Consider the following 14,367-nt stretch of genomic DNA (forward strand, 5'->3'; position numbering starts at 1 on the left):
GTGGATCTGTCAAGCTCGAAATGCTCTAGTCCATCCAATTTCTTTGGATTCCTCCAATTTTTACCTATTTTTCATAGGTTTCTTGTTTACCTTTTGCTTTCTTCTTTGGGTTTTTGTTTACTATTTTCCAATTTTCTCTGGTTTTATTGTTTAGTGATTTTTGCCCAATTTTGTTTGAGTTTTTGTTTTTTACCTGGTTTTCTTTTGCCCTTTGTTCGCTGGTTTTACACCCATGTTCCCATTTTCTTTGGGTTTTTTTTTATCGTGTTTTTCTCCCAAATTTATGTGGGTTGTGTTTAATATTTTCTATCAAATGTTCTTTGAGATTTGTTTACTGGTTTTTCACCTAATGTTCTTTGGGTCTTTTTTATTTTTTAGTGGTTTTTACACCATTATTTTTGGGTTTTTGATTATGTTAGGATTTAATAACCCTCTTAGATGTGGAAATAGGAATTCCAAAAGTTAGATCTCACCAATATCAAAGCACGAGCCATAATATGATAAATAAAACATGAAACATACACTGTCACAAAAACACCAAAATTTACGTGGTTCACCCTAAGAGGGCTACATCCACGAGCAAGACAAACTGAAATTAATCTTTGACAAAATCCAATTGAACAAACCCTTTTAGACCCTCATCTCAATTCCACAACTAAACCACATCTCAATTCTACAACTAAACCACTGAAATTAACCTTCGACGAATCGAACAGACCCTTTTAGACCCTCATTTCAATTCCACACCCTCATTTCAATTCCACAACTAAACCACTATCCAGGAAGAGACGCATCTCTATCCATAGCTAAATCAGAAGAGACCCTTGAAAGCAATCGAGACTTTTCTCTCATTTAAGAAACTACTCAAAATCTTCACAGGAGCCACTTCTCTATCCATAGCTAAACTGAAAGAGACCCTTGAGAGCAACTGATACTTTTCTCTCATTCAAATGATGACCTACCCAAAATCTTCATAGGAGCCAGTTCTCTATAAGAAATCAATCTATATGAGGCACAATCTACCTTTATAATAAATCAGTCTCTTAATCTACACGAGGCACAATCTACAAGAGGCACATATGTGGTGTTTCTCTCAATAAGAAGCTTTCTAATCTCTAAGGAGGTGAGTTATCATTCTCATATGGTGACCCAAATAGGGCACACCAACTCTTTACATTTTCATACCATATATATAAAGTTAGAAATCCATATTAAATCAAAAACTTCATATAGATGTTACATATATGTCAAAGTTAACAGATATAACAAAGAGTTAAAATGTTATTGGATTTCTATTTGAAACTTATTGATATCAATCTTAATCCCATATGAGATTTTCTTATATGGTTGATTTTTGGATGTCACCATATCCAACAATTTACTCTCTTTTTACCCAATTTCCTATGGGTTTTGTTTATACCCAATTTTCTTTGGGTTTTGTTTGCTGTTTTTTCTTTTAGTTTTCCTGGTTATTTAGTTTATTGGGAAGGTAAATTTGGTGAAGGTGAGTTAGGAGACAGTTTCAGTCTTCAAGAAGCCTGCCCATTTTGAATTGTAAAAGGATAGATTAATGTCAATGGAGATCTCTTTCTATCTCTATCTTACTTTTAGAATAGTCCCTAAAGAACTTGCTCTTAGGAATTGTTACTTCAAATTTCTAAGGCACCCACATGGCCAAGCATTATAATATTTTTTTCTTTATAAAATTGAATATTCATATATAATTAAAAATATTTTATATCTTTGGCGTTTCCTTTCCTATAATGCCATTGTTGGGAACTAGGAATCCCGAGTTGCTGTCTCTATTACATGTATTCAATCGGCTGTGTACAAAATATCGATTTAAAACTTGTAGTTCTGAATCGGTATCCTTCAATGATTTAGAGCAGCTAATTCGTCGTCGATGTTTTCATGTGTAAAACACAAAACATACGACCACTGGTCCTAACCGGTGTTTTTTACACAAAAATATGGTCTAAAAACTTGAAGTTTCGAATTAGCGACAAAAACATGCATTCGAAAAATTTTATATAAGGGTGAGGTTCTGAATAATCAAATTAAGACGCACTTCAAAAATTCATTAGAAGAGGTTGTTTTGATACTAAAAAATCCTCAAATCGATCATCTCGACTTCAAAATGTATGGACTTGAGAAAAAATAGATTTAAAGTATTGGAAATAGTACAACTTGTAATGCATTTAAGGAGGCATCAATTTACGATCAACTTCAAAATGTATGGACTTGAGAAAAAATAGATTTAAAGTATTGGAAACAATACATCTTGCAATACATTTTATGGAGCATCAATTTTCAAGATTATCAAGTGTTCATAGATCTGCTCCATCTACACTATTTTTGAAGGTTTAAATTTTATAACGAGAGATGAAAATAAATTTTCAAGCCATTACAAAGATTTTCAATACTAAAATAGCATACTTCGACACTATTTCAAGATGCGCCTTATTTTGATTATTTAGGGCCTCACCCTTATATAAACGACCCCCTTGACATATTGGCTCCGATCCGATCATTTTGGGATAAAAAAGAAAAAAAACTGCAACGAGAACTGGTATGAATAAATTAGAAAAATATAGAAGGGAAATTTATTCTAGCATCTCCTATTTATTAGGATTTAAAAATCCCACTCATATTTTATAAATTATATTTATGTCTTGTTTTTCAATTTTTTTATTTTTTCCCCACTTTATCATCACTGTGGACTTTAAAAACTGGAATTTAATCTATTAACAAATCGGTGTGGAAATTGAAACGATGAACATGTTATTAGTTCGGATTTTAAAACTCCGAAGCAATTGTTTGAATTTTGGGAAAAGGGTTTAAGTAGTTAAGAAGTGGTTTTGATTTTGAAATTCCAAAATTAAATTTCAAATAATCCGGTTCGAAGTTAATATCTACTAGCTGGTTCATAGAAAATGGGGTCGGAAGAGAGGTCGTTTAACAATCCGTTAGACATGAAATTCGGTGGGTGGAGATTGCTTTCTACGCAGATTTAAGAATATCATTTTTGGACTTTGACCAAAGTTAATCACTGCCCAATTTTATACTTCACAGTAGGGATGAATGTGATCAATTCATACCGAAATCAAGCTGCCTTATTCTATCTTGTTTAAACAAAAGACGACACGTTAACGAAAATGCATAGGAAAATTACAGAGACAACGAGTCCAACCAATATTTTTAACACAACTTTTTATCCAAAACAAATTTTTATAGCAAATACCCTCAAGTAAAAAATATTTTTTTTTTGACAAAAATGCTCTTGTCTATAGATGATGGTGTCACATCAACATCTAAAAAGAATGTCGAACCAAGCACAATATGCCAGATCGAGTGCACATTGTTACACAACAATTGCTGGACAACGCTTTGGGCCTATTATCGAATCGCATGGGCTTGTTGTCGGACCCACATGGGCCTATTGCTGAACCACTCTTTGGCAATGCTCGACCACATGTGCCTATTATCGGTAGCTCTTTGACAGTACCAAATTGCATAGGGATATTATTGGACTGCTCGTTTATATTGTAAGACCACCTTTTTGTACTCATTACATAAAATGTTGAGTAGTGGGTGTTAGACGAGAGAGTGGGCATTTTGATCCTAAAAACTATGGCTTTTTTAGCGTTGCATTGGGGTAAAGTTTGTAATAAAAAAATAATTTATTATATATTTTTTTATTTACCATATTTTAAAAAGGGATCTGGTTTCTATGCGGCCAAACCCGCAAATGTAGAAATGCAGGCCTTTTAATAAATCTATTTTTGAGATAGGTAATTTTTAAGGATATGTAATCACTAATATGGAGTTTTTGAATATGAAAAAATAAATAAAATTAAAAAATTAAAAATAATAATTTTAATATAAAAAAAAAAAAAAAAATGCTTTCCCCTTGTTGGAAAACCCCGAGGGTCAAATGTTTGACATGACTGCGAGGTGGATTTTTTAATCCGCTAAAAGCAGGAGGGAAATTAGCCGCTTGAAATTGAATGTTATTATTATTTTTGTTCCTTTATGGAGAGAGTTGATTTTGAATATTCCATGATCTCATCCATTCCCCATCTGCAACTCTGCAGAGAGAGTCCGTGTTGTGTTGTGTTTCAGAGAGAGAGAGAGAGCAGTCCCTGCTCTAGAATAGAGTGAAATGGGCCATACGGTATCAAGATCTTCTACGAGTGGCCTCAGTTCAGAGGTCTCTTCTCATTCATCTTCGGAATCTCGACGCTCTCGATTCCGGCGATTCCTCAGACGACACCGTCCTCACGATGGTGATCGCGACGATGGAGCCCCCACCACCAAGAACCTCACTACTGAAAATTTCTCCGGAATTGCTCTAATTCAACTCCAAAGCGTAAAACTCTCTCTCTCTCTCTCTCTCCCCCCTCGCTTCAACCCCTGTCATTAGCTATCTTCATTTCTCTTCTTGTTTTACCGGTACTACTATTATGACTTTTCCTCTCCTCCTCTTCTCTTATTCTTCTTGTTCTTCGACTTTTGCTACCAATTTGTTTTCCTTTTCAACTCTCATTTGTCTTTCTTGAAATTTCAGGCTGAGATGCAGTTCAAAGACAAGTGGTTTGCCTGTGTGTCTCTTGGGGAACAGACTTTTCGAACTACCACCTCTGAGAAGTAAGTGGGGTTTCCTGTTTTGTGTTCCATTTTTATGAGTTAATGGGATTTATTGTTTTGGGTTCCATAGTTGAGATTAAGTCCAAATCACTTTGTTGTTTTTACCCCCCTCTCTCTCTACGATACTTTCATAGGATGGAAAGGCTAGAGACACAACACAAAAAGTCATATAAGCCAAGCGGAATGATGAATTTCAAATGCTTTTCATGGCCCAGTGTCAACCCGAGAGGAACTGTAAATCTTTCAAGATCACAATCCTCAGTTATGATCTGTGTATGATATAGATTATGAAACCCATGCATGAAAAAAAGTATGGGTGAGGAGTATTGCAATCTTGTCTCATGAAATGTATAATAACCCTTCGCTCTCATTCCTTCCCCACTCTCAGGGGGGTTTATATACATATGCAATTTGTAAACTACAGTACCTAAAAAAAAAATGAAATTTAAAGTACATCCTCATATTAGGCAATGCGTCACATAACATAATTAAGTGCCTTTGTAAGAAAAGTGTGTGCTACTACCTACCTTAAATAGGAAAAGTCATAATTATAAGTTATAACTCATGGGAGATGCATGGTTTCCGTGTCAGATTCAAATGCTATAGCGCATCAGGCGAACTTTCCTATGGTATGACTGTAATTGGTATTGGCTAGGATTGCAAGAATTCGATAGAACTACTGTTCATTGTATGTCAAGCGGAGGATTTTTTCATAACTGTTTTTATATAATTCTCACCATACGGTAGAAAAAGGGCATTTATCTCTTTGATGTGCTGAATTTCCATATGAATGTGTCACAATTCACTGCATTCAGATAACAAATTGTTCTCCATGGTGCCATACTGCCATCAAACATTTTCTTGGGATTGTTAAAGGATGAAAGGGATGTTGTATGATTATCTTATTTGTTTTTATTCAGGTTCTTGAGTTTTATTATGTCTGTCATCCTTAGTTTATCCACCCCAAAAATTTAGTTTCTTTATAATTATTAGCTTTCATCTTTTTTCACTTGATAATTTCAAATATAAAATGAGAGTCGTAGTGAATTTTATGTTCATTACTTTCATAGTCATATTCGGACTCATTTTATTGCTTATGCATGCTGACCATTCATGAACGATGATGCAGTACAGATAAGCCCGTTTGGAACTCTGTGAGTAATTCTAACTAATCTTTTATTGCTTTAATTAAGAAATTTATCTGTTACATTTCTTATGAAAATCTCATCGTAATGTCATTAAAACTTACATCCTAAGGGATAAGTAATGCATTTTGATGGCTATGTAATGGTTTGATGCTGTGGGGAATGTCTCCCATAAGTATGGACTTGTTTGTCGGACAAAATGAACAATTTGTGAAGATACATGCATACACCAATACATTTGATTAATGGCTTATTGTGCGAAAATCTGAAAACCAGTTTAGAGCCACACGTATATATTGTTCTTTCATCTTTGTTAAATTAGGCACTCTGCCCTGCATATTAAACTTGGCAATTTAGAATTTCAAATCAAACGAATGGTACTTTTTGGTATCTTACTTGGTTTTTTGGGTTTATTTCCTTTTTTTGTTTTCTCTGCTGTCGTTTTTTTTTCGTTGTCACCTTTCTCGGTGATTATTGCTACCTGCTTGGGCCTTTTTGTATCTTTGTACTCCCTTTACCATCAATACAATGTCAAATTTATCAAAAAAAAAGAACATCTCAATTTGAAGAGACATGGCTTCTGAAGCCTATATCAAATACTACATGAACACTATGCCTAGTTTAGCTTAAAGAGCCTTATAAATTTATCATTAAAGAATTCTCTTGTTCCTTGGATAAACTTATTAATCAGTGGAAATGCCTAGGAATGCCTATTTATGGGGGTATTTCTATTAAGTAGAGGCTTTTGTGTCGAAGACAAGGATCTCTTTAGAAGCATTAGGTAGACAAGCAAGTCAACTCTAGATAATTCAAACTGAATGATAAAGACGTCTGGAATGCTTTCTCATCAACGGTATTTCTTTTTTATTTTTTCTTCTTTTGACATAGGTAAACATAATATTCACACTTCAGCTGTCATAGGATTACCTAAACAACCCCATTATACATTCAAATTTTTATTTTGACCATGTGTTACACTCTTACCATTCTTCATTCCATTCTAAGGGACTTTAAATTGTAGATACTCTATTACAATTATCTACTCCAAAGTCCAAATTTGCTCTCCTTAAGTTCTCTGTTCTATGGTCACATGCTCTGCAAAAACTGGTAGAGTTTCCATGGCCACCGCACTTACTTCTCCGAGCTCGCGTAAATTACAATATACCCGTCCAATCACAAGAACAACCACACCTAGCATTACAATCTGCATAAATGGCTACTTTTTGGTGCCTGGCTTTCGCATTCCATGGAGTTGATGAGGATTGACATTATGGCACCTTTCTGCTTTTCACCTAAATAAAAATCTGAAGTTGTTTGAATTCCGCCACTTGTTAATTCTTTATAGCTTAATGTTGATGGATTCGCAAAAGGAATATGAAAACAGTGATGAAAATAGTGAAGCTATCTTCAGGCCCATATTTTAATTAGAGATGAGAATAGTGAACTAGATGTTATTCAGGGTCACTAGAATCTATCTATTTACTAAAAGGTGAAAGCACGGCCACTCTGGGTTGGAAAGAATAGATGAAGTTCTTTCTAAAACCTTTGACATTTGAAAGCGCTTCTCTTAATGTGATAAGATTGCATAGAATGAATGCTCCAATCCAATGGAAACTCTGGGGGGTCATCTATTTAAGTGTTCTTTGTTTTTTTTGGTTGTCTTGTGTTACTGTGGTACATGAAACAAGGCATGTAAACTAAACAATGTATATTTATGCAAATATGGCTGTAGCTGGGATGAGTGGGTTTAGGCATCTTACACCTTCATAGTTTCTTTTGGTTAGCTTTCCCTTTTGCCTGAACTTGATTCTCATTTTCTATGGTGGAAGTTTTGATACTTGTGAGAAAATAAATTTGCTCAAACTTGCTCAATTTCTAAATGTATATTCTTTTATGGAATTATTGGAATAATGATGATAGTAATAGGGGTTACCTTTTATCAAATAATAATTGAAAATGACAAAATTGTTTGATTGGCAGATGAACCACATTAAATCTTTGATTTCTTGATGAAAATCACAAAAAGATGTAAATAACTTTCCCAAAATTTCTCATTATCTTTGTATTTATCTAATCTTGTGAAGCCCATAATTTATATAAATAAATAAATAACTAAATGAATGAACAAAAAATTTAAATTGACATTCTTTTATCTATAAGTTTCTTTATATATTTCTGGTGTATTTACACTCTTAAATGATCTTGAAGCGCTATCTTTGTGGCCCTGCAATAGGCATTTAATTGGCTTCCTCAAGTTGTTTTAGTGCCAAGCTTTGCTAATCCTTGTCACCCATAGGCCCTACTTCTTTCCTTCAAAAAAAAAAAAAAAAGGGACCTATATTGTCAAACACATGCTGCGAGTAAACTATGAGAATTGCGTCGGGGTTAGTAATTTATCAGTTTGATGAAGTATATACTAACATTCGCTTATATTTAACTTATAATGTTCGCTACACAAAATTGAAAAATAAAACAAATACATATGAATATCCATTTCTTAATAGTGAAAAACAAGTTCTTGGGCTGCACATTGTGGAAGTAGCATCACACAGATATGCATGAAAAATGTACATAATGTTTCCATCATGAGACAAATTTTACACATAAAATTCGGAAAAGAGTAAAAGGATAACCAAAAATTCTTTGGAGCCTGTCATGAAACTTAAATTGGAAGGGATACTTCCAAAATCCATGACACTTGAGTGATCATTACCTATTTATTTGGTGCCCAGTGTTCTTAGGTTATGTTCTGTTTTGGTTGATTCTTCTTGTGTTAGCTATTTTTAGGTGTTGGTTTGGAATCTGATATGATTAGCCTCCCTGAACTTTATTTTTCCTTCGTTAAAATGTTTTATTGTGTTTATAAACAAGAGACAATTGTATTTTGCCACAAAAGAGAGGGAAGGGGAAACCCAACTTTGTTTGTCTTTCTTGAAGCTCCAAAACGTTGAAGTTTTGTTCATGCGAATTAAAAAAGGTTCTGCTTGTGTTCTATAATTAAAGTTCTGTTAGCACCAATTCTTGAAGAAGGATCTCCAACTGTGTTTAGCTGCTTCGTCCGTAAATACTAATCTGGAGCTTTCTTTAATAATTACTTTGCAGGAGAAGAAAGTCGTGTTGGAAAGAAATGGGCCTCACATTGCACGCATAACAGTGTTTGAGGTCTGTGATTTTCTCTTGATGCTTTTTCTTCTTAATTAGCTGGAAAAAGCGGTCTCAAAAGAACCTTGCCATCACGAAATGATTTGCAGGTTGCTAAATTGCCAGCAAAAAAACCAACTTGCTTTTGCTGGGAAATCATGAAAAACAAAAGAATATGCAGGAATCTTGTAACATCTTTTCAATACTAAAAATACCAGTGGCATTGAAATGCCGGAATACTAGACTAAAACCTTCTTTATTTCCAGGAACATCTCATACTGAATTTTTTCTGAGATTGTATGTCTATGTTGACAGTTGACAGCTAAATTCATATATTTGGAGTTGATAATTATAATTTATGCACATTGTGATAGAATAGTGCAACAAATTCTGGGGGAATGCTAAATATGCGTGTTTGGGGCTTTGCGTGACCTTATTGCTCCACTTGTATGACCTTCATCAGACTGTGTTTTTAAGTGAAGTGAGGTGTTAGTCTATGGAACTTGGTTCATGTAGTTTGTCTAGAGGGGGACGTGTGTGAAAATTGTTCAAGTCTGAACCTGTTTCCTCTCGTAAAACTTTCATTTATGATATTGTTCAAACTTGCCAATTTTATATTAATCCCAATTGAGAGATTATGCCATATGCCTTCCCTATGTTGCCTTTGGTTTCATTTTGGGTGCTAGTTTTTTGTTTGATCCATTCCCGAACACCCTATTTGATTGAATGAAACCAGTTCCTGCTGAACTCCATGCAACTCCATATGAACGTTCCTTGTACACTTTTGATTGGAAATTTTTTTTTTGGGTGGATGTAGCCTTTCCAATCCAATACTAGGTGGTTATCAATGAAATCAGTGGTTGTGTGGAACTCAAGATATTAAATTAAATTTTTTTCTTTTTATTCAATATACCTGTCACCTGACATCCACTTACATGGGCCACTATACGCTGCTGTAAATTAAATTTAAAACCTTAAATACAACCTAAGATCTTTACTTTTACTGCCAAAGCAAATAAAAACCATCCAAAAGCAATTAACAATCTTCCATAGTTTTGAGTACAATATATGTTCTTGGAAATTCATAGAAAAATATAACATAGGACTGAAAAATAATTAAGTCTATTGGGAAGACTTACTGAAAGGTGCCTGAAGTTACCTTCCACTATAGTTTTGAGTGCAATATATGTTCTTGGAAATTCACAGAAAAATATGAAATATGACTGAAAAATAATTAAATCTACTGGGAAGGCTTACTAAAAGGTGCTTGGAGTTACCTTCACAGGTCTTGATCCACCCCATACCCGATTCCCTGACCAAAGATGGATTTTTGTCCCGTTTGATCTTGCTGGAATTTCAGAGATGTGAAGCTTCCACGAGCAATATCTCCTACCATAGGGTTTTAGAGAGCATAGAAACCTAATTAGGATTTGTAGGAACCCTTAGGAACAAATTAGGGCTTGGCTTGAAGGCATAGAATCCTCCTATAGCTGGGCATACCAGTTTTCCAAACAGCAAAATCCTAATGTGCCACCCTTATCTTATCAAATTTTGGGTGGCATGACCCTTTTTGGAAGGGGGGAGAGAGAAAAATGAATTTTTTTAATGGAAGAGAGAGAGACTTGGTGCATGGAGGGGAGCGAAATGTGTCTTGAGAGAGAGGGGCTCAATGGTGTTTAAATAGAAATTATTGTCCTATTTGGATTAGAATTCCTTCCTTAGGTATTGCTTATCCAATGGCACAAATTGACCAATAGGAACTTACGAAATCAGTGGCGGTGAGAGAGAACAAATCTGAGCCATCCATCTCACAAATCAGCCGTCATGATTTTTGGAGGATTATTAGGAACCTTATCCCCTTATAATTTGACCCAATACCAATTTCTATTAAATTAGAATTATATCCAATCTAAAACTTTCTAATATCTTTCCAAAATCTGTAGGCAGCCAAAATAATTAGAGTTTTGGTCTAACCAAACTTCTAATTAAAACAATCTTTTAACATTTAAAAGATGGAAAATGGTTTGATAGGGCCGCAACTCTATCAAAATAAGTAAAGCCTCGCCTCATAACTCATTGAGAGTTGCAATGCAAGCATTAGAAAACCTTTACATTGATTATCTTTGCTTGAACATTATGGTTTTGAAAAAAAAAAAGGATTCCAGGCTTTAAAATAGTGTATATTGTAACAAATTATCTAGACCGTCTATTTCGCCCTAAAAATAAGTGTTCATAGATTTGCAAGATCTGTATCATTTTTTGAGTTTAAAATATCATTGTCAGTGTTGGAAATTGATTTTAGAGTCATCATGGAGATTTTTGTTGTTGAAAGTGCTTTCCGGGTGAGGATTTGAGGTGAGGCTTTATTTGATTTTCATAAAGCCTTGGCCTTATAGAAACCTCATCCTTAAAAGATTCTCCTAAAATAACCGTTAACAGAAAAAAGAAATGTTACATAAATAAAAGAAAGAGGGTGTGCCACCCAAGAGAGATTAAGTGGTTCCCACAATGGCCCATGTCGCACTCATGGGTGGCACACATGTAGGGCTGGATCCTTGGCCCCACATGTGCCCTTCCTAAATTTCGAAATTACGAAGTTGCCCTTTTGAAGGATTTTACAGCATAAATAAATTTTTAAAATTCTGAAAATTTGTAAAAACATGTAAGAACATTTGTAATACTAAAATAAAATATTTTAAAAGTGGACTGGTACCAATGGGTCAAAATTAGCGACAACAAGGGTACTCCACTTGACTCAAGAGCCATGACCTACTACTGTTTTCTTTTCCAACCCAACAAAGACCCACCCATGACCCACAGTTTTGATGCAGGGCCTTATGATTAGCTTGTCAAAGTTGGACAATAAATAGTGGAACCATGATCATAGATTGTGGATTTTTGTCCCCCTCTTTAAGAGCAAGTCCAATACTTGTCACCAAAGTGCAAAAGTGACTTTCTCTATGCACATGTACACGTGTCCCTCTATAGGGTTGCATTCTCAGTAATGCGGTTGTCATGTATACATGCGGAAGATTGTTGAGGCTTTAGCTCTTACTCTCACACATAGGAAACCACACAGTTCTCCTGGCCTACAAACATTATCCCTGGTTATCTCTCTGACCTCAACAAGGGACAACCCATTGTAAACCATTCTTGGTACTGCCACATGCCCAGGGGTACGGGTTTTGGACATAACCATCGGCATAATCCGCCTAACTTTTGGTCAGTCAACACACACTCCCATTGAAGTGCATATTCCATTATGAATTATCATTTTTACAAGCTCTCTAGGCCTTTAAAGGCCACAAAACCCAACAATCAATTGCTCAATGGATTGCTAGAAATTAGGCTTGGGTCAAGACGGTAGCTGTTGGGTTTTCATAGCACAATGTCTCAAGTTCCATTCCTATGTAACCTTGTCAAAAAAAACAAAAACTAAATGGATTGCCCAGCTACTTCACCAGCAAACCCCCTGCCTTGGAGTCTTAGCAATCAATAGACTGTTTCATAAGTGAAAAACCTATTCTTGACTTCCAATCCACTCAAAGGAGAACTTGAACTATTTCTTCTTCCAGTGTAAGTCTCCTGGGTGGATGCACTGGAAAATCTTAGAAAACTTGAATTTGTTGCAAGTTTTTCTGCCAAGAAAACTTTTTCCATTGGCAACAATCTCCTTAATTGTGCTAGTTTATTTTTCCCATAATTTCTCTATTATGACTGGAGCCAAAAAGCGGTTCTTGTATGATCCTTGGACACCTCTGCTCTAACATACATAAAATGTATGGGATCCCATGCAAGTGACCAACTCTTTTTATCCAACTAATCAATATATCTTCTTTATCATCATCTGATGGATAACGTTTATACTTTTTATTTCTGATAGTTTTTGTTCGATGAATAGCAGGGATTTTATATTTCTTGTAGCCATGAAGACATAGTTGTTTATTATATTGTTATATTATTTTTTTCAGTGTAGGGCTTCATGTCTTATAATTGACTGGTTTTACAGACCAACAGGCTTTCCAAAAATAATCTGATCGGTTATTGTGAGATTGACATTCTAGAGGTTCTCAATCGTGTAAGTTCTCCTCTTTCCTACCTGTGCTTGCTCTCCTTAATGCAAAATATGCTGGTGAATATGAGCTATTATGGTGCTATTTGTGTTGATGTTTTGGCTTGTGAAGAAATGTTTAGGGAGTGTTTGATTGGTGGAACTTTTTGGGAGTAGAAAACCCAAGTTTCACCAAATCAAACTTCCGCGTTTGATTTCACTTGTGGAAGCCGCATACTAGTTGGGGTGGCTTCCTAGAGCATGTAAATTTCATACTATTTTTTATACCTGCCCCTTCCATACAAAAGCATGGAAGGGATGGTTTCGATATTTTGTGGGAAGGGGGACTTTCGCGGCCCTCTCTGCCACAAGCAAACACGCCCTTACTTTAATGAGTTTGGAAAAGCTATCTTCTACAAATATAGATGATTGCACAATAATGCAGGCTATGTTGCTGATTGTTTCTTTTGGGATTTGAGAGTAATTTTAATTGACCCAATTTAGAAAATTATTGACTAGTTGACGAGAGTTTCCCGAGTCCCATTACAAGCACATAATTGACCTCAATTGTGTATTTTCTGTGAATCATCTATCTGACAGTTCCTCATTATTTCCCTGTTCAATATGATTTTATGTTTTTATGAAGCAGATGAATTGACTCGTGTTATTGCATGTAGATATTATCTATTCCCATGCAAATATTGAAAGTTTCAATGTTTGAACCAGTGTTGTTAAGACCAGACTAGTGACCGAACTGGTGAGGGCACTGGTCTAGTCAGGCCGGATTGGTTCACCAGTTAGACTGATCAATTAAAAAAACAAAAAAAGAGAAAATAGTATAATGGACATATTAGAGGTTCAAATCAGGTAGATTTGATGGCCAACTTCCTCCCTGAAAATTTTCAACATTGTGCCAGAATTAGGGTATTTTTTGTGTTATATATATATATATAAATATATATATATATATATATATATATATATATATATATATATATAGAGAGAGAGAGAGAGAGAGAGAGAGAGAGAGACACCAAAGGTGCTCTCTCTATAAACAGTTGTTTCTGAAACCCCAAATCCCAAATCCCAAATCCCAAATCCCAAATGAAATGCCTCCAGTTGAATTAAGAATTACCGAAAAACCACCCAAAAAGCATAAAAGATTCCTCAAAATCGAAAATAATATGGGCACTTTTCATCCTTTAGTTGGCTTGATTGGGACCAACCGGTTCTGTACTGAATCAGTGGACCGCGGGTCCAGTTAGTAACTGGCCGGGTCTAGTCATTGATTGAGGAGTCCATTGGTTTGATGGCCATTCTTTTCCAGGGGTCAAACAGACCAGAAAAGCCACTAGTCCAATTGTCGTTCCAGCCCGGTTAGTC

General features: G+C 35.2%; 1 protein-coding gene across 4 annotated transcripts in view; it reads left to right on the top strand.

Moving 5' to 3' along the window:
- Positions 1–3,669: 3,669 nt before the first annotated feature.
- LOC18448287 (phosphatidylserine decarboxylase proenzyme 2) overlaps positions 3,670–14,367 on the top strand; it is a 37,929-nt gene continuing 27,231 nt past the window's right edge. For 2 of the 4 annotated variants that reach the window (XM_088852426.1, XM_088852427.1), the window contains exons 1-4: positions 4,318–4,369; positions 4,568–4,647; positions 8,895–8,954; positions 12,943–13,011. Coding sequence is in view for 1 of the 4 variants with exons in the window: in XM_006858344.4 (XP_006858406.1) it covers positions 4,163–4,369; positions 4,568–4,647; positions 5,777–5,801; positions 8,895–8,954; positions 12,943–13,011 (441 nt within the window). In the remaining 3 variants the exon portion in view is untranslated. Of the gene's footprint in view, positions 4,370–4,567; positions 4,648–5,776; positions 5,802–8,894; positions 8,955–12,942; positions 13,012–14,367 lie in introns of all 4 variants that reach the window. The other 2 variants (XM_006858344.4, XM_088852425.1) reach the window with 2 other exon arrangements.

The sequence above is a fragment of the Amborella trichopoda genome, chromosome 11 (assembly GCF_054954075.1).
Source record: "Amborella trichopoda isolate Santa Cruz 75 chromosome 11, AtrichopodaSantaCruz75HAP2 v2.0, whole genome shotgun sequence".
Taxonomy (NCBI): Eukaryota; Viridiplantae; Streptophyta; class Magnoliopsida; order Amborellales; family Amborellaceae; genus Amborella; species Amborella trichopoda.